At 39.8% G+C, this 27,554-nt stretch overlaps 1 protein-coding gene across 2 annotated transcripts in view; it reads right to left on the bottom strand.

The window, feature by feature from the left end:
* Positions 1-910: 910 nt before the first annotated feature.
* Positions 911-27,554, bottom strand: part of Paqr8 (progestin and adipoQ receptor family member 8) — a 43,842-nt gene continuing 17,198 nt past the window's right edge. For both annotated transcript variants that reach the window (XM_026400883.2, XM_026400885.2), the window contains 2 exons: positions 14,444-14,591; positions 911-4,015 (listed from right to left, as the gene is read on the bottom strand). In XM_026400883.2, the coding sequence (XP_026256668.1) occupies positions 2,922-3,986 (1,065 nt within the window). In that variant the 5' untranslated portion in view covers positions 3,987-4,015; positions 14,444-14,591 and the 3' untranslated portion in view covers positions 911-2,921. The remainder of the gene's footprint in view (positions 4,016-14,443; positions 14,592-27,554) is intronic.

The raw sequence follows: 27,554 nt of genomic DNA on the forward strand, positions 1-27,554 counted from the left end.
AGACCCTGTCTACAAACAAAAATTAAAAGGGTAGGGATGAGGCTCAGTGGATAAATACCCCTGGGTTCAATCCCTGGTACCAAAAAAAGCAAAGTTTTTTTTTTTAATATTTTATTTTTTAGTTCTCGGCGGACACAACATCTTTGTTGGTATGTGGTGCTGAGGATCGAACCCGGGCCGCACGCATGCCAGGCGAGCGCGCTACCGCTTGAGCCACATCCCCAGCCCCAAAAGCAAAGTTTGGGTAGTTAGAAACATCTGTACTTCCTGTGTTTATATACTTCTAATGAGATACTAGTATTTTGAGAGCATATCATAGCTGGGCATGGTGGTGCATACCTGTAATCCCAGCCACTCAGGAGGCTAAGGCAGGAGAATTACAAGTTCAAGGCCAGCCTTGCAGTGTCTCACAAAAAGGTGGGGTGGGGGGAGTTGGTGATGTAGTTTAATGATAAAGTGCCCCTGGGTTCCATCCCCAGTACTGCCAAAACAAAAAAGGAGACAGATTATATTATAGTCCCCTATCTCAATGATTCTCAAATATCACTTGTAAAATAAACGTTTTTTTTCTTTTTTAAAAATTTCCAATCACTTGAGGGTCAATCTTCTGCAAATTAAAACTTGTATGGCAATATCTTAGTTTCATGCTTCTTTCTATACTTATGGTGCCATAGGCAAATCATAACAAGGTGCAGATTGGTATTGGTCTGAGGTACATTTGAAGATAACTCCTCTATTTTCTGTTTCCACTTTAAAAAAAAAAAAAATATATATATATATATATATATATATATGGATAATTTAATCTAAAGATCTCCACCAATACCACCATAGTCATGTTCAAAAGTTTGATTCACACCTTTCTCCCTTATTTCTTTTTCTTCCATTTTTGAAACACTATAGTCTTTGAATCTTTAATAATGAAAATTTCACTTTCAAGTTCCCAGTTTAAATTGACCTTCTACTTGAAATGTTTGCACAATTCCTCCTTCCCTATTTTCAGTTCAACCTCATTCAGTTTTGCTAACTTTATTTGCTGTGAATTTGACCTCGACAAACAGAAGCTTGTATAAGACAATTTAGGTGGCATAAAAGTTGAGATACTTGAGGATGAACAAGAAATTCACTTAGCAAAACAACGTAGCTAACAAGACACATGCTTTCTTGATTTAAAGATTATAGGAACGCTTGAGTTGGATTTTTTTTTTTTTTGGCCAAAACACAGATTCAGTCTTTTTATTGATAAATAGTTCTAGCTTTCTTAGGTTTACAATGATTTTTTTTTCTGATTCCAATAACCCAAGATAGGAAATCCCACACGTGCATATATTAAATAAAGTGTTCATACATTTCCATTTATAAGGCACAAAACTCACAAATCTTTCAGAAAAAGGAATAAAAAGTACTCTTTGTTTCTGAAGACAAGAAAATAATCTTAGAGGAGGTTCATCAAACTGGAATTAAAACAAACCGCTTCCTTTTTTAGTAAACAAGGGACTTTATACTGATAGGAAATGTAGCCAATGAAGAGAAGGCTTCTCAGACCTTCCTTTGATGCAGCCTCCTTCACTGGATTAGTGCAGAAGCCAGTCCTCAGAGAGGGCTGCATGGCCAGAACAATAATTGCAAGCACCACCTGTCTCACAGAAGCTGCTGGGCAGCAATGTTCCAAGCAGAGCATTTTGGTTATAGGGTGCCTGATTCCCTTGCTCTTACCCAAGGACCTTTTAGGGACCAACCACAGTGAACACATGTACTGGGACTTGATTATTTTAAGGTTCTGCTTTAAGTTGAGGCAGAACTGCCTGCTTGAGGCCCCTGAATTGAGGTGGTTATGTTGGTCCTTCATGAGGCAGAATCTATGTAGAAGGCTGGACTTCAAGTTCCTCTTGGAAGTAATCAGACCCCCAGAGGAAACTTAGGACCAATTCATCCTACAAAGGGTTCCCCACCCCCACCCCAAAAAAGAGCCATTTTTGTCAATATGTTTTTTAGAATCTTAGAGCAACCCCCAGATCTTCTGGTTTGTAAGGCAGCCCTAATAGCTCTGGTAATCCTACAGTTCACAGGTATAAAAGAAGGGTCCCATAACACCAAACAAGCAAGGCTATTCATGCTTGTTGGCTGGGCCTCCTGGAGGCTCTTGGCACTGTACTTTCTAGTACCATTTACATTAGTATTATACAAGAATGAACTTCCTGCATGTCACATGGCTTCAAGCATTTCCTGGAAGTATGACTGCTTCATAGTACTTTGAGTTACCATGCAAAGAAGGGACAGGAGTGAACAGCACTTCAGACAAAAAAAAAAAACAGCCAGGCAGACAATTGTCCTGAGAAAGGGTCAGTGGTAGAGTGGATGAGAGAGTAAGGATCAGAAATCAGATGAACTGAGTAATTCCTTATTTCTAACAGTTTCACAGAATCATCTTGAAGATTCTGACTTTTCCTCTAGATAATTTGAAATCCAAATAAAACAAGGTCTTTAGGTCAATTTATTCAATTACCAAAGACCAGCATAGTAGGATGGTTATTCCAATAGGGTGAGGACAAACCTACTTACTTTCCAGTACTATTTTATTATCCACTCAGTTCTAGGACTTGCCTCTGGAAGCTATAGTCAGAATTTGCTAAATTTTCAGGCATGAAGATAGTTCTCAGTTCAGTGTTTCATTAATCTTACCAAGATCCCTTTCCTTCTAAGGCTATGACCCAGAAGGAAAAGGAATATTCCTTTACTTAACAACAAGACTCTTGAATCCTTTGGCTTTTAAATGCTGTAGCCATAGCATATCCTTGGAAATACATATTAATTTTAAAATCAACCCCTAAAAATAACAAGTCAACTTCCATTGTTATATCAAGTTTTCCCCAAATCACAAGAGCCACGTTCACATCTACATCCTATTCCACCCAAAAGCCTCATGAATCTTTCTTTGTCAGTCTGGCCTTGACTTTGTGTCTCAGAAGGGCTGCGGTGGCAGCACTACAGGCAGCCAAGAAAAAGAAAGAAAGGCAGGCCATGTAGACAGACAAAGGACCATGGCGCTGCTGGAAGATCTCATGTCGCCCCTGGTAGTCCAGAAGGATGGCTTCCAGCTGTGAGAGCGTGCAGATAGACAGAAAGGCATGGAAGATTTGATGCCCATGGCCCACGATGTCACAGGAACCCGGGAAATACTTCTCAGGCACCGGGCAGGAGAAGAAGTAGGCGCTGACCAGGAAGAAAAAGATCTGGAGGGTGTGGTACCAGGCTGCCTGCTCCTGGCAGCCAGCCAGGTGGCAGAGTGCCACCCGGTGTGCCACAGGACTGATGTCTAGGATGAAGGCCAGCCCTGCCGGTACCACTTGACAGATCTTCCTCATAACTGGGTAAGGCCTTCGGTAACGATACTTTGCGTAGCAACAGCCAGTACAAGATAACCAGCCGCAGAAGGCAGCTGCTGGCAAGAAGAAAAGCCAGAACCGCTCATACCAGGCCTGGTCGGAGCTGTAGAAGAAGTGGGCCAAGGCACTGCCATATTGGTAAACACTGACGCCAACATAGTCCACGAAGTAGAAGGTGTAGTGGGACAGCTCGGACTTAGACTGGAGCAGGTGGGCCAGAAGGCTGCACGTGAGGTACGTAATGGAGGACAGGATAAACAGGAGCAGGGGCAGGGAGTGAGGAGAGGCCCACGGCAAGGCCTCGGCCTCCGCAAAGGCCCAGAATCGCAAAAGTACGGCCAGGGCCGCCAGCAGGTGGGTCCAGACGTTGACGACTTCGTTGTGTTTCTGAAAGAGGCTGAAGAAGTAGTAACGCCACTCGTGCCCCGTGGGGCGGTAGCCCGTGCGGATGTACGGCTCCCGGAAGAGCTGGGGCACATCCGTTTCCGGGACGGTGCAGGGCATCTTGGGAAGTCCATCCTCCAAGATCTTGGGCAGGCGGCGCAGGTGCTGGCCGCTCACGGACAGGGTGCTCAGGCGCTCCAGGATGGCTGTCGTCATGGCGGTGGCGTCGTGGGGGCCGGGGCAGCCTGAGGAAGAGAGGGAAATCGCGATGAGACACGCGGCAGACAGTGAGGAACTGTGACCAGTCTTAATGGACTCGGCTACCTAGGGCAGGAGGAGAAGCTGGGAACTGCAGCTGGCTTCTCTGGACCTCGTTTTCCTCATCGGTAGAATGATGGAGTCGGAACAAGGTCCCTTTACTGTCCAGTATTCTGATTCTGTATCTGCTGCATACTACAGGGTGAGGCAGAGCCACGCCTTGTCGAACGGGTCTCTTTGCCACCTTAACATTATTTAATAATAAACAAGATTTAATGGTACGTCAGATTATTTTTAAAGACTAGGTTTTCCTTGATGTAATTAAAATGTAATTAGGCTTGAACTACTATAAATATGTTGAAACATAGAACGATAAATATAAGCACGATAAAGAGCTGGGCATGGGGGTACACGCCTGTAATCCCAGTGGCTATGGAGGATGAAGAAGGAGGATCACAAGTTTGAGATCAGCCTCAGCAACTTAGGGAGGCCCTGGGGAATTTAGAGAAACCCTGTCTCAATAAATAAATAAAAGTCGGCGGGGAGCTGGGATATTGCCCAGTGGTTGAGCTCACCTGGGTTCAATCCTTGGTGATAGATAGATAGATAGATAGATAAAAATAAAGGCTAATAAATGCTCCATTTCTTTGGCACCCACCTAATCTTAAATTACCCCACTAATTTCACTGGTAACTTGAAAATCTGAGGTAAACAATTGTATTAACTTCAAACTATAGAACAGCAAATAAGGTTGGGAAAAACCAATGCATATTCTGAGATATTTTAATAGTTAAAATTGAAACATGGCCTAACATAAAGCCTTAACATAAAGTCTTAATTGCAAATATTGTTCTATTTAATTTACTATTATTATTTTCAGTATTGAGGATTGAACTCAGGGGTACTCTAGCCCTGAGCTATGTCTTCAGCCCTTTTTATTTTTCATTTTGAGACAAAAAGTCTCACTGAGTTGCCCAAGCTGGCCTCAAATTTGTAATCCTCTTGCCTCAGCATCCCAAGTTATTGGGATTACAGGCCTATGCCACTGTGCCCATCAGGATTGTTCTTTTCAAAAAAGGAGAAAAGCTCTGGAAATGGGGTAGTTTGGGATTTGTCTATCTTGGATAACTAAATTTGTACTTGTAGGCTTCAGAAATGCTTAACTTATTCTTGGAATGTCTATGTGACAGATTAGTCTGATAAGCACAGCAACTATTTTGTAAAATATTTAATAAAATTTATGCAAAATTCCCTGTGAAGTTACTGGGTAAAGAAGCATACAGTTAACTGTACTTAATAATTCCTAAGCTTGTTTCCTCAATAAAAGTTATATAGTGGGCTGGAGTAATAGCTCAGTGATAGAGTGCTTGCCTAGTACATGTGAGGCACTGGAGTCAATCCTTATTAGCACCATATAAAAATGAATAAATGAAAGTATTGTTCCCATCTACAACTAAAAAAATATTTTTAAAATGTTGCATGACAATTTATATAAATGGACCCCTACCTTCAAAGATCTTCAACAGGAAAAAATACAGAAAGTACTATAATTTTAGTGAAAAAAATGTAATATTCCCACTTATTTACATTGAAGGAGAAAAAAATCTAATCAGATAAAAAATGTAGGGCATGATAAATAAAATGTGGCCAGATGTGGTACTACATGCCTGTAATCCCAGCAACTTGAGAGGCTAAGGCAGGAGGATCACAAGTTTGAGGGCAGCCTCAGCAAATTAGTGAGACTGTCTCAAAAGAAAATAAAAGAGGCTGGGGATGTGACTCAGTGTTACAGCCCCCCACCCCCAGGTTCCACTTCTTAGCACAATCAGTCAATCAATAAAACGTGAAAGAAGTTCAGACCTGGAGTTGAATCTTGATTTTTGCCACTGAGTGATTTTGGGCAAGTTATAGAACTTTTCTCAGCCTTTGTCTTTATATGCAAATTTTGCTTCATAATTTTACATATTATGGGGTAGTTGTGATGGTTAAATGAGGGAGTCTAAAAAAATGAATTGTTTTGCCTGGCCCAAGACAGATGCTTAGTAAATGTTAAATACTTTTGCTATTTTTATTAATATGAACTGGGCTCTATGCTAGATACTAGGAATGCTAAGACCAATAAGATAGGTTGCCTACTTTCATGAAGGTCAGAGTCTACTTGGGAGATAGACAAGAAGTGGGACCTTATAGAAAAATGTAGTTAAGCATTCTACTAGAGAAAACCCCCAATTCATAGACTAGAAGGTGTGATTGGGGGACAGGTCTCTCCAAGTTACCCTTGAACTGAGTCTTAAAGGAAAAGTCAGAATTTTTGAAAGGATATAAAGAAGGAGATTTCCAAACAAAGAACAAGATTAAAAACTTTTGCCAAGATATGGGCTGGAAAGCCTGGAGATTCTCATGAGACTCTACTAGTGTAGTTCACTATAAGTTACTGGCATCAAGAGAGATCTGAGCTCTAATTTTGACCCCACTGTCAACAAGTCACATTACTATCTTAAGCTCTCCGTCATCTGTGAAGTAGAGTTAATGACAGAGAAGCTGTCCTACAAGGTTGATGCAAGGGCTATATGATATGATGCCTGTTAAGTGTTATCAAAATGTTTGGTTCCAAAGTGACACACAAAAAAACATTATAACCATCACTAGTATGTAACACAGGAATGGCTCATGAGTGGAGGGTCTAATGTCTCCTTCATGTTTGTATTTTGGTTTTAGCTCCAATAACCCTATATTGAGACATTTTCTAAGTAAGCACCCACTAGACAGTGGTCTCCTACTGGAATTAGGTTATGATCCAAATCTCAACATAGGTCATAGTTCATAATGTCAAGGGGAAAGTACTAAGGATTACAGAGTCAACCAGGAAGCGAACCAGAATATGTGGCCAGATGTGGTACTACATGCCTATAATCCCAGCAGTTTGGGAGGCTAAGGCAGGAGGATCAGAGAGGGAATATGGAAGTTAAAAAGAATGTTCATTGGAATACCTTAATTCAGGCTGGCTGTGGTGGTGCACATATGTAATCCCAGGGATTTGAGAAGCTGAGGTGAGAGGTTCAAGACCAGCCTGGGCAACTTAGTGAGACCCTGTTTCAAAATAAAAGATAAAAAGGGCTGGGGATATAGCCCAGTGGTAGAATGCTCTTGGATTCAATCCCAGTGCCTTCTCCCACAAACCCCAAAATAAATCTAAAAACACCTTGATTCTTTTAAAAATAAGAAGGAAAAGCTTAAAAGTACTTCTACAACTGACCTCAGAAGGAAGAACTGCAGGAATGGGACATAGGATAACTTTTCAAGTTGTTCTTTTGCTGTTAGCCAACATATTATCTGGGGGAGTTGGGCTTGTTGGATCTCTGTTCTTTAGACACAAGCTTCTATTATCTCTTGTGAAGCAGAAAACAAAATCAGATGAAAATACCAGTCTGATTTTATGATTGGTAGACAACTGAGGTAAGACATTGGGCATATGAAAATATCAGTCTGATTTTATGATTGGTATGATTCCTTTATAAGAAGGAATCTCTAAAGATATTTTCCAGTAGGCTCCATCTGGATGTCATTTAATATTAAGGATTTTACATTATCTTTGGATACCCAGACCAATCTGCAACAATTCTCATCTCAAATAATACATAAACACCCAGTTCCTTCTTATCTTTATATCCTTAAGGTGTCTAGCCAGGGGCAGTGGTGCTCTAATCCCAGCTACTTAGGAGACTGAGGCAATTCAAAGCTAGGCTGAGTGATTTAGTGAAACCCTGTCTCAAAAATTAAAACGGGCTGGGAATATAATTCACCGGTAGAAGAAAGCTCCTAAGTTCAATTCCCAGTACTGCAATAAATAACTAAAGTAAATAAAACAATGTCTATTAAACAGTAGGTTTTTACAAACCTGATGATTCAACTGAATTTTTTGTTTGTTTGTTTGTTTGTTTGCAGTATGGGGTATTGAACCCAGATGTGCTACATCCCTAGTCCTTTTTATTTTGAAACATTGCCTCACTAAAATGCCAAGCCTGGCCTCAAACTTGGTGATTCTCCTGCCTCAGCTTTCCAAGTAGCTGGGATTTCAGGTGTGTGTCACCACATCTGGCTCAAGAGAATTTATAAAGTTTCAGTTTTTGATTATTTAATGGGTGGAATGGAGCATAAGTCAATTGTAGCAACTAACTGGTCCCATCTATTCTGATAGAGGAAGGACAGAATGTGATGCTGCTGTATTGTTGAACTCCAGAAGACCAGGCCTGTTTAACTGTGACCATGGCAGTCCTTTAGTTCTCACATTACCTCCCTTATAACTTTATGTTGATTAGTCTTTTGACTTTATGTTGGTAAGTCTTTTTTCAGAAATTTATTTCTACTTCACTTTTCATGGAAAATAAACTAAAGAGAGGTCTATACTAAGAAGCAGAGAGATGTAAGACCAAAAGGATATTAACTTTAGTTCAAAGGAAAAGGAACACCGAAGAAAAAGTTGGCAGAACCAATTGCGAATGAGATCTTTAAAATGCACACCAGTCTTTGAGTTTCCATAGGTATTAATGCCTCTGGATTACTACTCCTCTGGATTAATACATGCCCTGGATTGTGTAAACCTGATACTCACAGAGGGACCAGGTAGTCCAGGGACACAACCACCATGGCCCTCAACTCAGAATGTAATTCCTTATCTCATTCAGCAATGAGGGGGGTTACAAAGAAGTAAGTACTCTTATCTGTGGGTAGAAAGGATTTAAATTTCCCTTGGGATGTGCAGGGTCATGAAAAATTCTAAACATTTTTGCAGTACTGGGGATTGAACTCAAGGTGCTCTACCACTTATCTATATCCCCCGCCCATTTTATTTTGAGAACAGGGTTGCCCAGTCTGGCCTCAAACTTACAATCTCCTTCAGTAGAAGGGAGAACGTGGCCATTTAGAGAGCAAGAAGCTTTAGCAGTAAAGGAAGGGATATATATTCTTTTTTTACCCCCTTAGCAACTACCTCTTCCTCTGACATGAAATTCTCCTTTTGTCTGAGAACAACCAATACAACCACAGTAATGGAAATGGTTATAAATCTTGTGTCATCATAAACTACAGACCACTGTCTAGTGGGTTCTTGCTTTCAGCACCCCGTGTCCTTAGATAGACCTCACTTTCACCAAGCCAGAGTGGGCAGCACTTCCAGAAAGAAGCTTCAAAAGACCAGCTGTAAAGTTTGAGCTTATTTTGGAGGAAAAACATGTCAGCATCATAGTATTGTTCAGGCACACACCTTCATGCCTTCCTAGGTGGCTTCTCTGAGTGAGGATTCCCTCATTCCTGGCCTCTGTCCCATGTAATCCTACCTAAGCTGCTGTGGTTATCAGCTGACCAAGAGGCAACCTCAGAACCGTCTACCTTGCACAGGATTCACACCAACTCCTGGACATCTGAAATTCAAATCTTCATTAAGAATCCTCCTGAACTAGCCAGGCATGGTGGCACACTACTGTAATCCCAGCAGCTTGGGAGGCTGAAACAGAAGGATCTCAGGTTTGAAGCCAGCCTTAGCAGCTTAGCAAGGCCCTAAGCAACTTGGTGAGACCCTGTCTCAAAATAAAAAAATAAAAATAGGTTGGGGATGTGGCTCAGTGATTAAACAACCCTGGGTTTAATTCTTGGAACCAAAAAAAAAAAATCCTGAATCCAACTACTTGGGAGGCTGAAGCAGGAGGGATCACAAGTTTGAGGACAGCCTGGGAAATGTAATGAGACCCTGTCCTAAAATAAAAAATACAAAGGGCCTGGGATGTAGTTCAGTGGTAGAGTTCCCCTGGCTTCAATCCCTAATACCACAAAAGGAAAAAAAAAAGAATCCTCATGACCTGGACAAGTCAAAAGGCAAATTGATCATTTTGATCAACCAGAAAGCTTTTTCAGAGTAAGGATTATCTGTTCAACACTATTCCAGGGTACAGAGACCACAGAAGAAGATGACTTCTTATTTGAAGAAGCTTATAAGAAGAGTCAGACTTCATGAATCAATAGCTAAAAACACCAAATGGAACATAATCAAGTATAAATGAGATAGGAATTTAGGGATACAGAAAAAGATACACTGAGTCTCAAAAGAGAAAGGCCTGTGAGCCACTGAATATGCCCATTAACCTTGAAATGCAAAATAAGCAATTCCTGAGCAACCTACCATATCTTTGGCCCATGTTCTTGCCTGAAAAAAGTAACATAATTTGAGAGAGATACACAAGTGCAGGAAAACTGGCATGAAATTGCATAACTCTGCCCTTCACCTCTTAGCTACTTTCCCTCTATGTATAGTAACACCCCAGACCAAGGGGTTGCTGTCTCCCTCTGGAGATGGCCTGCATCTTCTCTTGGATGTGTATTCCTTGCTTTACCCCACATTCTCCTTGAATGTGTATCTGCTTTCCTAAATATATCTGTCTGTGTCACTGGCTTGTGCTGAAATGCTTTTCTGTCATGTACCAAGGACCCCATTTATTCTGAGACAAGGTCCCCCTCTCCAGGAACTCCTCCAGTGACACAAAGTAAAATTATACAGGTCTGTATAGAGCAGAACTGGAGCACATGCAGGCAGCCATGGACAAAATGGACTTGTGATAGATCTGGATAGATGGACAGAACTTAGACAAGGATGAGGCATCCCAAGAAAGGAGCAAAATACAAGCATAAGAATGCTGTCGCTTCTTGTTGGTCTGTGAGTAAAGGGGTGCTGGGGAGTAATAAGGGAGTGGGGTAAGGGCAGTGGCATTAGTGAAAGCTTAGGTTTGATGAAACCTTTGAAAAGGTTTGAAACAAGCTTTTAGCTTGTTTGAGTGATTATCTCTTCTGAGCTCTGCAGAACTCCCATTGCTAACTAGTTCCTCCTCTCTTGGGTTAAGTGACACTACCTCTCTGCCTTGCCTCTATTCTCTTATTCCACCATCCCTGACAGCTGTGTTCCCAAAGATCCATCCTTCTTAGTGTCTGTACTATGCCTTTCACTCAAGTACTTTTCCCAGGCCCTTAGCTTCAGTTGGAACCTCTTCCAGCTGATTCCCAAATATGCCTCCAGCCAGATCTTTCCTGAGGGTTGGATTCAAATATCTAACCATTCTTGAGGTGTATAACTGAATGTCCTCAGGTACTTCAAATTCACCATCAAATATCTCCATCAGTTCAGGACTGATCCTGCCCCTACTTCTAACATCTAGAGCTGCTGATCTTATCTCAGCATTTCTGGAATCCATTTGCTTTTTCCATTTCTACTGTTTTCCCTTAATTCACTCAAAATTAATTTAAGTTGCTGATAACAACCAATTACCATAAATGCCCTTTCTTCCTTGCATAATGGCTCCCCCCCACACACAACCACACCCTCACTTCATTCTTTCCCTTCATTTTCCAGCCACTTCAGGGTGATAGGATAAAAAATGGAAATATGATCATAACTTCCTCCTCAAAACTTAATAACTCACCATTGTATGTTTGCAATACAAATACTAAGCCCTTGCCATGCAAACAGGCCTTTTCTCTGTGACCTCTCTATTCCAGTCTCCCATGCAATTTCTATGGCCTAAGGCCTGGATCATTACACTGGGAATTCTTCCAAAGTGTTCTCACTCTGTCTCCTAAGCACCCAAACCAGTACCCCCTAGACTCGCAACCCCAGCCCATCTTCAATACTCTGTCCAGGATCTAGCTCTGCTGGGAAGCCTTTCCTAGACTAGGTTGGATCTATTCCCAGCTCCCATAGGACTAGGCTTTGCCTCCCTCTACTTGCTTTTGTCCCGGAGCCATGATCATTGATATACTCCACTCCTCCATTAGCCATCAGTGTTACCATGTTTAAAATAGCATCTTGCATATAGAAGACTCTTCATAATTATTTACTGAATAAAGGTTGAAGAAAAAATAAATTATGGATTGATAGAAAGTCTGGCTGTTAATATTTGCTCTACTCAGCTGTTGGCTATGCCTAAAACATTCAATTAGTCAGTGTCTTTATCCTCTTTAAAAAGGGTAGGTAAGTCAGGTGTGGTGGCACATACCTCTAATCCCAGAGATTTAGGTGACTGAAGCAGGAGATCACAAGATTGAGGCCAGCCTGGGCAATTTAGTGAGACTCTGTCTCAAAGTAAAATCATTTTTTAAAAGGTGGGGATATAGCTTAATGGCAGATTGTCCCTGGGTTCAATCCCCAGTGCCACACGCGAGCACACACACACATACATATATACACACACACACAAAGTGTCTGGTTGAACATGTCTTTTTTCTTGTCATTCTTTAAACAAAACAGTATAATATTTACATAGCATTTATAATGTATTAAAGTACACAGGAAGATGTGCATAGATTATGCAAATACTATGTCATTTTATATAAGGGGCCAGAGCATCCTCAGATCCTGGTTTCCCTGGGCAGTGGGGGCATAGAACTGATCTCCCACAGATACTGAGGGCCAACTATATATATTTTCTGCCTTATAATTGATTTTAATGCAATTTTTGAAAATTAAACAGGAATGTAGGGCTGGGGTTATAGCTCAGTGGTAAAGCACTTGCCTAGCACATGTGAGTCACTAGGTTCAATCCTCAGCACCACATAAAAATAAATAAAATAAAATAAGGTATTATGTCCATCTACAACTAAAAATATTTTTTAAAAAAGAATGTAAAATTTTGTGCTTCCTCACAATCCTCACAATCCTTCTCCCCAAACTACCTTTGTGTGTGTGTGTGTTTGTGTGTGTTTGGGATGCTAGGAATTGGTGCTCATGCTAAGTATGGATTCTACCACTGAGCTATACCTTTAGCCCAAGATTTTAAATTAGGCTCAAAATGGAATTGAAATTAAAATTTCTATTTATTGAGTATGGTATGCCTTGAATTCATTTAATATTTATAAAAAGTTACAAAATCATGCCTTGGACTATGTAGGGGTTCAATCTTAAAGCTTTGCCTTATAACTTAGAAGCCCCTTTCAAAATATTTTTTAAAGATTTAAAGATAATTTAGGAAAAGCAGAGAAAAGTAAGGTAGATGCATTATTCATGGTAATAATTTAATATTTTAGCTAAAAATTGTTCATTTAAATGTTTTTTTAAAAAGAAATCACAGGGTTGGGTTTGTGGCTTAGTGGCATAGTGCTTGCCTAGCATGAGTGAAGCATTGAATTTAATCCTTAGCATTTCAAAAATAAATAATGTTTTAAAAAAGAAAATCACAGTCAAGAATGGTGGGGCAGCCTGTAGTCTCAGCTACTCAGGAGGCTGAGGCAAGAGGATCACAAGTTCGAGGCCAGCCTTAGCAATTTAGCCAGACCCTGTTGAAATTTTTTAAAAGGCCTTGGAGATGTAGCATAGTGGCAGAGCACTTGCCTAGTATGTGTGGGGTCCTGGTTTCATACAATCCTCAACACTGGAAGAAGAAAAAAAAACAAGAAAATGTTTTGTTTACCTAGTTTAAACCGAAAACTACCAATAATACATTTCGTTTTTCAGTAACATTCAATAAAACAGTGAAATTATATGTTTCTGATGACTGTTGTGACTTTCTCCTCCCTTTTTATTAAAAAGTACATGAAGAAAGGATAGAAGGAATAAAGATCAGTAGAAAGGAGACAAAAGGGAAGGAAGGATACTGTAGATGTAAATCTAAAAGCCCCATCATCAGACCTTCTGCCCAGACCTGTTTTTTCCTCCTGATCTGTCACTCCCAAATTTCTGAGAAATCTACAAATTTTAGTGACTATAAATTCATTCTTCTATGAAAATTGTCTTATTTCCCCCACAGTACTGAGGGTTAAACTCAGGAGTGTTCTGCCACTGTAAAAATACCCCCAACCCTTTTTGTTTTTTATTGGGAGACAGGGTCTGGCTAAGTTGCTGGGGCTGGCCTCAAACTTGTGATACTTCTTTCTGAGCCTCCTGGTGAAAATTGCCTCATTTTGATTAAAGCTTAAATGTACTGTTAGCCTACACAGTGGATTTTCAAATTAAATAAGGCAAAGGGAGATATATTTTAAAAATCTACAATATAGGCACATTCCAAATATTACCTAGATAAAAAAGACAATGTCAATCTTGGAAGATTAACCACCAAAAATATCTTGTGGTCCACGATCAAAGAACTGAGTTCACCAAGCTGGCATTGTTCACACATACCTTCCCATGTCACCCTTCATAAGGTGTTGTTTAAAAGAAGAGCCTAAGACTCAAAAGCACTTCTCACTTTCAAGAGAGCACACACGGGAGCTGAGGTTGTGGCTCAGCGGCAAAGTGCCTGCCTAGCACATGTGAAGCACTGAGTTTGATCCTCAGTACCACATAAATGAATAAAATAAAGGTATTGTGTCCATCTACAACTAAAAAGATATATTTAAAAGTATTTAACAAAAAAAAGCACACACACATGCGTCGTTACCTTTCACTTTTAATAAGGCTCTTCCTCTTTGCTAAAACTTGATGTGTCCTTAACTTCTGCAATGTGTCATGAGTTCCAAGTAGATGTTTCCTCTGCCTCTGGAAAGATCTCCTTGAAGCCCCTTATGGTGACAATATGTTCACATGCCCTGAGGAGATAAGAGAAAAAGAAATTCAGTTTCTTCCACAATATACTCACAACCCATCACTCTCTGATCCCAAAATGCATAGGGATTTTTTTCCACCAGTAAGCCAGCAATTTTGCTTTGGACACCAGCTGGGCATACACTAATCCAATTTAGTTCTGACAGATAGTGTTAGATCTCCCTGATAGAAGGCTTAGTCCCACAGGACTTCCCTTGATTCAGATACTAGTCCTAAATCCTGGCCTCTGAAACTTCTGACCAACCAGTTTTGCGTTGGGTTTCCAATGACTATCTCTCACCTCAGGCTCATTTAATTTGCTACAGAGGCTCACAGAACTCACTGAAATACTTATGTTTACTGGTTTATTATAAAGGAAAATTTAATGATATAATTTAAATGATATAAATAAATAGCAAGTTGAAGAAATACACAGGGTGAAGTCTGGAGGGGTCACCATGGAGTTAGAGTGTGCCATCTTCCCAGCACATGGATGAGTTCTTACTTACTCTCCTGTAAGCCGCCACATACTTAGTTGTCCCAAAGCTTGGAACTTTGTCCACTTGGGTTTTTAAGGAAAGCTCATTGCCTAGGTATAAAGCATGGGACAACTATGTAGAAATGTAATTGGTCAAAAAGATAAGACCTGTGCTAATAGGCTGAGTAGGGAAACCCAGCATGGCCTGTCTGTTCAGATTCATCTTGGCCTCTCTGTGTTGCATTCCTTCTCCAGTGTGTGGGAGGTAGGACTTCTTCTGCAATGGCGGTCTTATGATGTAATATCAGAGAATTCATTTTATAGAAGAAAAGTCGAGGGAAAATTAGATTCTATTTTTAATTTCTATGACCTGCCTTGGGGAAGAGAAATTCTGATTTCAATGGCCTGCCTTGGAGAGGGAAAGGAACAGGTGAAAGCAGGTTAGAGAGAAAGCCTTTGGTTTTGGGGAAACCTGTTTCTGAAGATGAAAGTGCCTCCCCCCACCCCCCGCGCCCACATACACATTATAACAAAGCTGCTTCAGGAACCAAAGCCAAAAGGCAAAAATCTTCAAATTTATTGTTGTAGTCATTTAGGAAATAAAGACAATGGAGGTATAAGCCAGGAACTATGGACAAAAACCAAAATAGACGTTTTTATAATATCACATGCCCGTAAATAACCATTTAAGTTTCAGAGAGAAACTGTATAGATGAGCAGAATAGCACCTGGGTGTCTTCCAATCAGCTGTGGGACAGACATAACAGGTGTGCCCACTTCCCTCATTGCTCCTCACCCTACTCCACTGCTGGGCTCCCTCTCAGTGAGGGCTCCAGGGTGGCATAGTCAATGTCCACATTTGAAGGTTTATCATCTCTCACAGGAACCTCTGTAGAATATAGGACTTTCTGGTTCCTACCTGCTTATATCAACAGTCCCTGAATTGGGTTGCACTCAGCCACTGTGTTTTTTGTTCTAGTTATTCTACCATCCTCTTAGGCCTTGTTTCTGTACATGCCTGGAATGCCCACTCCTGATGACTGCTGACCAACTCCTTTTCATTCTTCTTTTCCCAGCTCAAACAGCCCCTATAAAGCCTTCCCCTTAGGTGTTTCTATGTCTTACTTCCATGGCACTCATAGTTCTCCATTATGTCACTTTCCTTGCCATATACCTACAGTGTCATGGTTTTCGTCATGTCTCTCAACCCACTAAGCTATGAGATTCTTGAGAGCTGGGAATCTTTATATTATTTAAGTAGCACACAGAAGAGATTCCAATAAATTGTAATTGAATAATTGAATGAATGAATGAAATGAGGAATTTGAGAATAATAATAGTAAATACTTATATGGTGTTTATCAATTGCCAGATAGTGTTTTAGGTACTTTGTATTACCTCATTTAAGATTCCCAACATATCACCTGGTACCAGTAATATTAGGAATAGAGGACAGAAAGATTAAGAGACTTTCCCAAAGCTACACAGTACAGGCAGATTCAGAATGTAAACCTAAGCAGTTGGCCTAGAGTATGGACTCTTAATCCCTATGCCCTCAAAAGAATGCATTTTTTAAGACAAAACCGCAGCTGGGCAACGTAGCATACATGTGTAATCCCAGCAGCTCTGGAGGCTGAGGCAAGAGGATTATAAATTCAAAGCCAGCTTCAGTAAAAGCAAGGTGCTAAGCAACTCAGTGAGACCCTGTCTCTGAATAAAATACCAAATAGGCCTGGGGATTTGTTCATGGTTGAGTGCCCCTGAGTTCAGTCTCTGGTACCTCACCACCACCAAAAAAAAAAAAAGACTAAACCTCAGTAATTTTTGATGATATGCAATGTCAGATATACTGCTTTGCTTTATTAACAAAGATCTTTTGCAGTTTCCCTCATGAAAACAATCGTTACTATCAAAAGCCATTCATGGGCTTTGTGTATGAGCTATGCGTATTCGAGTACATGAGGGGACTGGACTGACATTGCTGCTCTGACTGGGCTGTGGGATGTATGTATGCTTTTTGCTCACTCTGCCTGTGATCACCGCACAGCACCTGATATAGGTGTGACTTTCCAAGATGTCAGTCAAACTGCTGACCAAGACATCACCAGACAAGACTCAACCCCCCGAAACCTGACCCCTTGCCTTGTTTGGGTAGAATATTATATGAATGGCTTCTCCCCAATAAATAGAAGGGTCTCAGGCGAGCTCTCTCTCCTTTGCCTGCCTCTCTTGCCCCCTTTGTGGGAGCTGAGGTGGAGGAGCTGTCACTGAACCCCCCAAAAGATATTTTCTGCCTCTGTATGGTTATTTAGTAGCCAGCCCAATTCACCTGGAGTGACCCTGACTGATTCAGTCATGTGTGGTAGCATGTTATTGCAAAGCATCTCAGTTCTTTGCCACTGAGTTTCTTTGAAAATCAGATTTCAGTACTCTCCAAAAGAAGAAAATGTGACTTTCACAAGATCTGAGTAGAATCTACCAGTCAATCCAAGTCAGTCCATGACCCAGATAAATGTGATCAGAAACCTGCTGGGGTTCTTTCATCTTAACATGCAGTTCGCTGGAGCTGCCTTTGCAAAACTGTAGCAGTGAGATGTTCCAATCATAAGCCTAAAGATGGAGGTCACATTGGACATCTAATGGAAAGCACACTGAAATTGAGAATAATCACTGAATTTTGTTGTACATATTACATGCTATCTAAAAGCCTCTCCCAGATTAACAAAGTAGAGAATTAAATGAAAATTCCATACTTGGGAAACTGGCATGGTTTGGTACAGAAGACATTTTAACTGAAGGCCACATAGAAATGCTCCAATGCAATGTGTTCCCCCACTTGTTATTAGGATCCTATATGAAACTATCACCAACTTGGAATAGCTGATCCCCTGGAATGAGCATGTGATGAGAAATCAGAAATTCTAACTAAATTCACTAACTATGAGACTTAAGGCAATTCATTGAACTTCTCTAAACCTCAGTATCCTTGTCCATAAACAGAGGCTGTACAAGCTCTAATACTGTAAAAGTTTATAATTTTCCTGGGCTATGTTTTGCTTTGTACTGAACATCAAACAGTGTGCTCAAATCATTAACAAACAGATTCTGTGACATCACCTCATGTCACTGTGTGCAGGACTCACACAGATGGCAAGAAGGTAGCCTGCTGGTTTTTGGCTAGAGAACAAAAGAACAGCAATTCCCATTAAAGAGGGAAGGAGAAATGCTTCCAGAATCCCCAGAAGGCCAGCTTCACACATCACTGCATAACCATAAATGGCTGAGAAGGAACAGCAGTCAAAATGACAACATGGTGCCCATTTATAAAGAATGGAACCATGCTTTGAGAGCAGCCTTTGAGACAGAGGTAGAGTTGGAAACAACTCTCAGACGCCTCCAGGATCTCCACAGTCATCCATCAAATGAGAGACTGCTAGGCTCACACTGACTGATCTTTTTAGCCACATCTGCCAAGAATCATATCACTGTTTATAAAGACATATTTTACAGAGTACCACTACCAGCTGAATCCTATTATTAGCAGACATAATTTAACATGGTTTAGAATTCACCAAAGGTCAATGCATACTTCCTCTTAAGAAAACTTAATACAGTACCTTAACATTCTAAAAGGAAGATTTGATTGAATAAATAATGGTGAATCTATACAACAGAATACTATGTGCTTATTAAAATAATTATATAGTCTATTTACACTTATAGTGTGATGCACATGATACATGTGTGTTTGGCTTATTTTCACTGTATTCTCCCCTATATTTAGAATATTGACTGGCACATTATACATGATCAAAAAATTGTTAAATAAATGAAGAAAAGACATTGTTATAAGGAAAAAGCAAATTAAAAGTATGTTTCCTATTTTTATAAACATACAAACATGGCATAGAAAAATTATAGATGCACATATAATCAAAACAATACTGCTGTTACTAAGTGGTGGGATCATCAGGAATTTTATTTTTCTTCTGAAATGGATATGATCATTGTATAATTTTTTAACAATAGATGTTTACTTTTGTAATTGGAAAAATAAGGCTATTTTTATTCTGCCAACAGGAATATTTGACATAAATATACAAAAATTGGTGAAATAGATATCATCAATATACTTCTATTCCTCAAAAAACACACCAGCATTATAAAGGGATATATACATTTTAATATATATATGCATATATATATGCATTTTAATCTGTGGATTTTGAACTTGACTAGTTTTCTTTTTTTTTTTTAAGAGAGAGTGAGAGAGGAGAGAGAGAGAGAGAGAGAGAGAGAGAGAATTTTTTTAATATTTATTTTTTAGTTTTCGGCGGACACAACATCTTTGTTTGTATGTGGTGCTGAGGATCGAACCTGGGCCGCACGCATGCCAGGCGAGCGCGCTACCGCTTGAGCCACATCCCCAGCCCTTAACTAGTTTTCATTCCATACTAATAAAATTGTTAGATATGACCTGATTATATTTGCTATTATGTAAGCAAATGATCATGGGAGGTTTAAGTGGGGAAAATATACCACCTCTCTTAATGCATCCATCATGTTCTCTTAGATTGGGAAAGCTTGTATGCACAATATTGTCAAAAGATATCACACAGACCCAAATGGCCCTAGCAGCAAGTCAATCCATAACCATGTGGTTCATGGGAAGACTGAATCAGCCTCTAAAAAAGGCGAGGTATGCTGTGTACTACAGATATTCAAGAATGTGGGTCACCTCTGAGCTCGGTGACCTCTCTACCTCTGAATCTTTTCTTCTATCTCTCTCTACAATATTCATAAGAGGAGAAAGAAAAGATAACCTTAATTTCCTGCTGTGCCCCTGGGGGAAGATGAGCAAAGCATAATTCCTCTGAGTGCCTTTTTCTCTTTCTCCAACTGGAATCCTCTAACTAGAATTCCTGACTATTCTCTACTGTCACTTCCTTCATCTCCCATATCTCAGCTAATCTCACTTGAGCTAGTACCATTTCTAAATGCATCCTTACAGACAGCATGTACCTCCACAATGGAACAAAAAATATTTGTGTTTAATCCATCAGATGGGAGAATTCAGAGGAAGTAGAAACAAATTAGAAGAATACATTGAGCTATCTAAGGCCAATCAATAGGTCAACTGGGCAAAAATAATTTTTCTTCCAAGACTTCTTGCTTGGGCAAAGGTAAACTACTGCCTGAAACTCTTCCTAATTAAAGTCTAGAGACAGGAGTCTCTATGGACTTTACAAATGAGTGTTACTATCGTTTTCACTAGGTGTGGTTTGGCTTCAAGCCTCTCAGCTTGATCTAGTTCTATCAGGAAGCTTCCACTGATATGCAAATCTGCTAGGATCTGAGTTAAACCCAGGTGAACCCTGAAGGGAGGATATTTCCAAGACTGATTTCCACTGACTGGGAATCAATCTTGGAAATGTCTTTTCCATAGCAGAAGAATTGGATAACAAATGAAGCCGGAGACTGGGGCACCACATAAAGATTGCTGTGTTCTCTAGCACCATTAAGGTTAATGTTAACCCTTCAGCAGCTGATACAGTACACTCCCTTGATGGTCCCCAGATGTGACCATTTTATTTGCTACAAATTCATGCATGTCACTTCATTCTCAGTGTCTATTTATCCCCGAGATATCTAATTCATCCCCAAATCACCAAGAAACCTACTTCATAGCAATTTTGATTTCTCCCTCTCCCCCCACAATACCCACCTATTCCACATGCTTTGGTAGGTAGAATCCTAATGCACACATTATCTCATTACTCTGTGTATAAAGAACCTTGCTTCTTCTATTGATTTGCAAGCTCCTTGAGACAGAGGTAGAGTTGGAAACAACTCTCATCCTTTCTTATCAGCAAACTCTCAGAGTAAAAGTGTCCCAGAATTCCTCAACTGATAATACTTATTCAAAAACAAAGTGAAATAAGATTATCCTTTGCTTGATTCTCAAGATAAAAACCAATAGAATCTTTTTTTTATTTTTTATTATTGGTCTTTCAAAATATTACATAGTTCTTAATACATCATATTACACGGTTTGGTTCAATTGGGTTATGAACTCCCAATTTTACCCCGTATACAGATTGCTGAATCACATCAGTTACCCTTCCATTGATTGACATATTGCCTTTCTAGTGTCTGATGTATTCTGCTGTCTGTCCTATTTTCTATTATCCTCCCTCCCCTCCCCTCCCCTCCCCTCCCCTTTTCTCTCTCTACCCCTTCTACTGTAAATCATTTCTTCCATTTGTATTATCTTGTCTTACGCCTCCTTTCCTCTTATATGTCATTTTGTATAACCCTGGGGATCGCCTTCCATTTCCATGCGATTCCCCTTCTCACTCCCTTTCCCTCCCACCTCTCATCCCTGTTTAATGTAAATCTTCTTCTCAAGCTCTTCATCCCTACCCTGTCCTTGTTGACTCCCCTTATATCAAAGGAGTCATTTGGTATTTGTTTTTTAAAGATTGACTAGCTTCACTTAGCATAATCTGCTCTAATGCCATCCATTTCCCTCCAAATTCTATGATTTTGTCATTTTTTAATGTAGAGTAATACTCCATAGTGTATAAATGCCACATTTTTTTTATCCATTCATCTATTGAAGGGCATCTAAGCTGATTCCACAGTCTTGCTATCGTGAATTGAGAGATAAACAGGGAGCCTACATCCTGGGAACAAATCTTTACTCCACACACTTCAGATAGAGCCCTAATAACCAGAATATACAAAGAACTCAAAAAATTAGACAATAAGATAACAAATAACCCAATCAATAAATGGGCCAAGGACCTGAACAGACACTTCTCAGAGGAGGACATACAATCAATCAATAAATACATGAAAAAATGCTCACCATCGCTAGCAGTCAGAGAAATGCAAATCAAAACCACCCTAAGATACCATCTCACTCCAGTAAGATTGGCAGCCATTAGGAAGTCAAACAACAATAAGTGCTGGAGAGGATGCGGGGAAAAGGGCACTCTTGTTCATTGCTGGTGGGACTGCAAACTGGTGCAGCCAATTTGGAAAGCAGTATGGAGATTTCTTGGAAAGCTGGGAATGGAACCACCATTTGACCCACCTATTCCCCTTCTCGGTCTATTCCCTAAAGACCTAATAAGAGCATGCTACAGGGACACTGCTACATCAATAGAATCTTAAATAATAAAAATGTGGGGGTATTTATCAAAAGGAAACCCCATTTGAATTTGACATTGTTTTTCTCTGTGGCTCATCTTCTTGGTAGGTAGCCATAACAATACTTAAATTGCTACCTAGATATTTAATCACCAGCTTGTTTTGGGGTTTGTCACCTCCAACCATTAGTACTTTTATGCTCAAGAATGCCTATGCAAAGATTGAAGAAATGGAGAGGCCTGGCAGCAAAAAATAATGTAAACTAACATGGAGCAGAGTTAAGAGACCTAATTTCCTATTCTTGTTGCATAGAAAAAGGCAGAACAGACTGTCCTGGTTTCCTGAACAAGCCACTCACTTGATATCACCATGCTACTATACCCACTGTGCCTGGCAATACCTGCTTCTCTCAATTTGGCTTAAATAGAATCTCTCTTCTGAAGTTCAGCAACAGTCTCAAGCACAATTAATAATATCCTGTTAAACCCTGTCTTAGTCCACTCAGAAGGCTGTAACAAAATACCAAAGACTAGATGGCTTATAAACAACAGAAATTTATTTCTCAGAGTTCTGGAGGTTGAGAAGTCTAAGATCAAGGCACTGGCAGATTCTGTCTGGTGAGGACTTCCTTTTGGTCCTACATGGCTGTTTTCTATCCTCAGTGGCAAAAGGGATAAGGGAGCTCCCCAGAGTCTCCTTTATAAGGGCAGTAATCCCATTCACTGAGGGTCCTAATGACCTCCCAAAGGCCCCGCCTCCTAACACCCTCACATGGGAGTTAGGATTTCAATCTATGAATTTGGGGGAGGAGAACATAAACATTCACAACATTCTATGGTTGCCCTCTTAGCATTATGCTGTAATTGACTATAGACATTACATTAAATTCACTGAGTTGCATAAGAAAGTCCCTGAGTTGTACAAGAAAATTATTCAAATATTTTTTAAAATGTGTTTGTGGTCAGGCAAACAAATCCCAGCTATTGAGAAAGCAGAGACAGGAGGATTGCAAATTCAAAGCCAGCTTGGGCAACTTAGGGAGAACCTGTCTCAAAATAAAAATTTTAAAAAGGGTTTGGGATGTAGCTAAGTGGTAGAGAACTTACCTAACATATGCAAGGCTCTGAGGTCAATTCCCCAGTTAAAAAACAAAACACAACAAACAAACAAACAAACAAAAAACTAGTTTGTGTTACCTGATTGGGAAAATGAGACATGACCTATTCAAAGCCTTAAATCAAATCAGCAATAATGTGTGGGGGCCTAACCCACTCCTGTTGACTCCTCTGTACCAAGAGTCCAGTTGGCTAAGTCTCGGTAAAAGAAAGTCCATCAACCACCAATGAAAAGGAAGAACTACATGGAAAGAGGCAGTGCACCAAGAGCACCAGCCAGAGTCTCCTTTACCAGGATATCCTATGCAGGTTCTCCTATAGGTACTCCTGAAGGCTGCATTCCATTTCCCAGGATGTCCTTTTCCACAATTTGAAGCAGTGATTCATAAATCAGTAGTTAGTTGATCTGGTTAAAATTATCATCAGTTATTGCACAGAGGAGTTTCATTTAAAAAGTCGATTTACGCAGTTCAGATCAATAACCGAGAACTATTACACAGCTACAGCTTTCCATCTCCATTATATCATAACCACCCACCTGCCTGCTCATATTTTCTACAAAGGTAGTGATCACTTATAACCCAGAATTACTTTTAACTCCAAGATCTCCAGTTTGAAATTCTTGTTCCCTGATTGCAGCCCTTCTGATTTCCACCTGTATATTTCCTCATACCTGCTGGATACTCTCTTTGGGTTCTTCATTGCCTCTAGTCCTCTAGCCCTTCTTCTTTCCTAGTCCACTCACCTCACTCAGCCCCAGTGACATCCCGTCACAAACCTGATCCCTGCCAGCTATTTCATTTCTGCCCTAGCCAGCTCTTCTCGCCCTTTATCCCCTATCCATTTGCTGGGTCCACTTGCCTAGCCCCACCTTGATTACACCTAATCTCATTGTTTTCCTCAGGAGGTACAATGTAGTGCTATGGGAAGTCATAACATATTATAGGACCATTATGATTTCATGCCTTTGAACCTCAACTGAGACTTCAGTATAGCCATCTGGATGTCCCCATCAGCACCTTACACATTGCATTTTAAAACCAAACTTCTACAATACTTCTTTTCGTTACTGGTAGGACCGATCTCCTAGTCACCAAGCCTTGAAATCCCTCCTCCTTCCCTTAACCCAGTTATTAAATCTCTTCTTTATTTTTAAACCCAGCATTTCTCAAACGTGTTTTTTCTTTTCACTTCCCCTACAGACTTGGAACTGGTCCAGTTACACTCATGGTGATAACCTCCTAGCTGATCTTGAATCTTCCAACCTTCAGCCCTAGTTCTATCAAATTTGATTTGGCTAAGTTCAGCTCAGAAAATAACATGCCTTAAAGCCACTGGCAGCCCTCTCCCCTCTGCCAACTAAAGCTCCTATTCCTGAGTGTGACATTCAAAGCCCCCCATGAACTGTTCCTAATCTGTATCTGCAGGCATCACCCTGCTTGATTTCATGCAAGACAAAGAGAAAGTGAATAGAACAGAACATGTCAGGGTACATACACCCGACATGGTAAGAAAATTCCTGTTCCTAAAACAATATTTTTTTAACAAGGGTCTTGTTAAAGTTTAAAAACCACTGATGTACACCATTTTCCTTCCTAAACATGCACTATGACTTTCTCCTTCATTTAAAATTTATGAAATATTTCAAATGTATGGAAGAATGTAAAGGATAATACAACAATTTGTCATATCTTAAAATGTCATATTTACTTCATATTTTAAAATATACATGTAAATGTACATACAAGTGCATATGTATCTATCTGCCTATGTATCTCTATGTCTATAAAACAGATACAACTGAAACCTAGCATTCCTTCTCTTCCTCCTTAGAAGCAGTCACTATACACTGATTTGTGTAGTTCTCATTCCCACTGTTTTCACATGAAATTAGAAGATTCTATGTCTACATATAATGATGTAATAATATTATATATCCATGAACAACATTTTAACCTTTGGATAATTTAACCTTTGAGTATTTTAACTTTTATGTAAGGTTTGTACCCAACAATCTGTGACCTTCTTTCTTTCACTTACTATGTTTTGTTTTTTTTTTCCAGATGAATTGCTAGATGATTCTCTATTTGATTTACTTTCTCTGCTAAATATCTTCCATTGTGTGAATGTTCCGCAAGGTTTTTGTCCATCCTCTTGTGACTAGATATGGAGATTGCTTCTAGTTATTTACTATGACAGAGCTGCAGTATCATAGTAAATAACTTCTAGCTGCATGCTAGAAAAGGATTCCTGTTTAAGTCTTTGCCCAGGTTGCTCTCTTTAACTGGAATGATTTCCTCCCTATTTCTGCCTCAGAAAATGTTATTCATCTCTGAAGTCACTTCTAATATGCCAGTTCTTCCAAGTTTTCTAGTTCACCAAGCTAAAGCAATACCTTCCTCCTTCCATTCTCCCACAACCTTCAGTTTGTATCAATTAGATTATGCTGTCATATACAAACTTGTCCTGCAGTTGTGTGGGTCCATAGCAGGCCATAAACTTCTTATGGACAAGTACTATGCTGCATGATATTAAATTCCCTCTCCTCCCCACTTAGAGCCTGGTACAGATGTTTGCCTAGAATAGATTCTCAATGAATGTGTATTGAATCCACTGAACTTTCCTTCTTTTGTTACTAAGTACTGCTACCACTTTCTAATGAGATAAATGCTGACAATCATGTATACCTAGTAGCTACTACACTATCCATATTATATCATTTCGGCACGAAGATAAAGAAATGCTTGTCTCTCTATCATCAACACTGTATTTTGGGAGAAACTAGAGGTACAGGGAGTTCCCTGAGCTCATCTGGGGCTAAATGACTATAGGCAGCTCCCTATGCATAAAGATCAAGGAAAATATTCTTCTTCTGTTATTGTTATCTTAGTACTTAAGATACTGTATTTACGCCAATAATTTTATAAGCATTTTGTTCAGAGCTGGGGATATACCGCAGTGGTAAAGTGTATGCTTAGCATACACAAAGCTCCAGGTTCAATTCCAGCACCAACAAAAGGGAAAAAAAAGAATTTCATATAGAACTAAAAGAAATCAAACATTGGGCAAATACATTACTAAAAACTGGAATGAGAGGCAATTTTTGAGACTGGTGTTGTTTTTTCAGTAAACCAATGATTATTGCCATAGTAAAGGAAAAAAATTATATAGAGCACAAGTTCCTATTTCTCCCACCTAGTCTCTGTGACCTTAGTAATTATTTTACTACTTTGGCCTGGAAAGAGTTGCAAACAACCATGTGTCTTGTGAATGGCAGCTGGTGTGACTTCAGATCCTTGATCAGGGAATAGAATGATAAGATGAAGGTGCATGTCCATCCATAGATGTCAGTTCTCTTCAAGTTCAATAAGAGGAGGGGGAGGGGAGACTTATTCCTAATTCCAAAGTAGAGATTTATGTTCACTCTTATTTTTACCCCACTGAAATAGTGGGGTTAAAAATTACATTTAGAAAAATCAGCTCAATCATTCAGTGCTACAAGCCTCTTTCAATTTTTTTCAGGAGTACAAAGTATTAGCTTAAATGATGGCAACTTGATACCTGTTTATACCAGCCTCATAAATTCATAATACAACAGGTCCAGGTCACAGGATTTTTATAAGTGGCTCACCATTCCATGCCATATGATCTACCAGATAGAGAGCAACTGAAATAAGTATACATTTGAGCTACCCTCCCTAGTTGAGTTGACAGAAAGTTCAGCTGACGCTTTGAAAATCCTACTCTTATAAAGGAGTTTAAAATTCATATTGGAAATAAATGTTTTCTCAGATCTCAAGGAACCAAGACTCCTCAGGCTAAAGAACAATATGAAAATTTAGGAATAACTGAAAAATCAAATTCCTGCTTTTTGCTTCTAGGTTATAGTTTGTTTTTAGAAAGTGCCACATAAATGAAAAACCATGTATCCTTACAGTAACACAACCTCAAGTCTCAGATGACATCTGATTATAATCTGTGCAAATGCCTGCTACCAGAGTACCTGGCTTGTTTTTCCAGTCAAGTTGAAATACCTATGTCCAGAGTTTCTACATCAGCTGCCTGATACAGACAGACACCACTGGATCCAGGACATTGCTACCCACAATGGTCCCTGGAATATTTAGACACAGACTATAACAGCAAGTGAAGAAACAAGCAGTTCCTTGCAGTCCTTGCTCAAATCTCACCTTTTCAAAGCAGCTTCCCAACCACCCTCT

Source organism: Urocitellus parryii, chromosome 8, assembly GCF_045843805.1.
Source record: "Urocitellus parryii isolate mUroPar1 chromosome 8, mUroPar1.hap1, whole genome shotgun sequence".
In the NCBI taxonomy this organism is placed as follows: domain Eukaryota; kingdom Metazoa; phylum Chordata; class Mammalia; order Rodentia; family Sciuridae; genus Urocitellus; species Urocitellus parryii.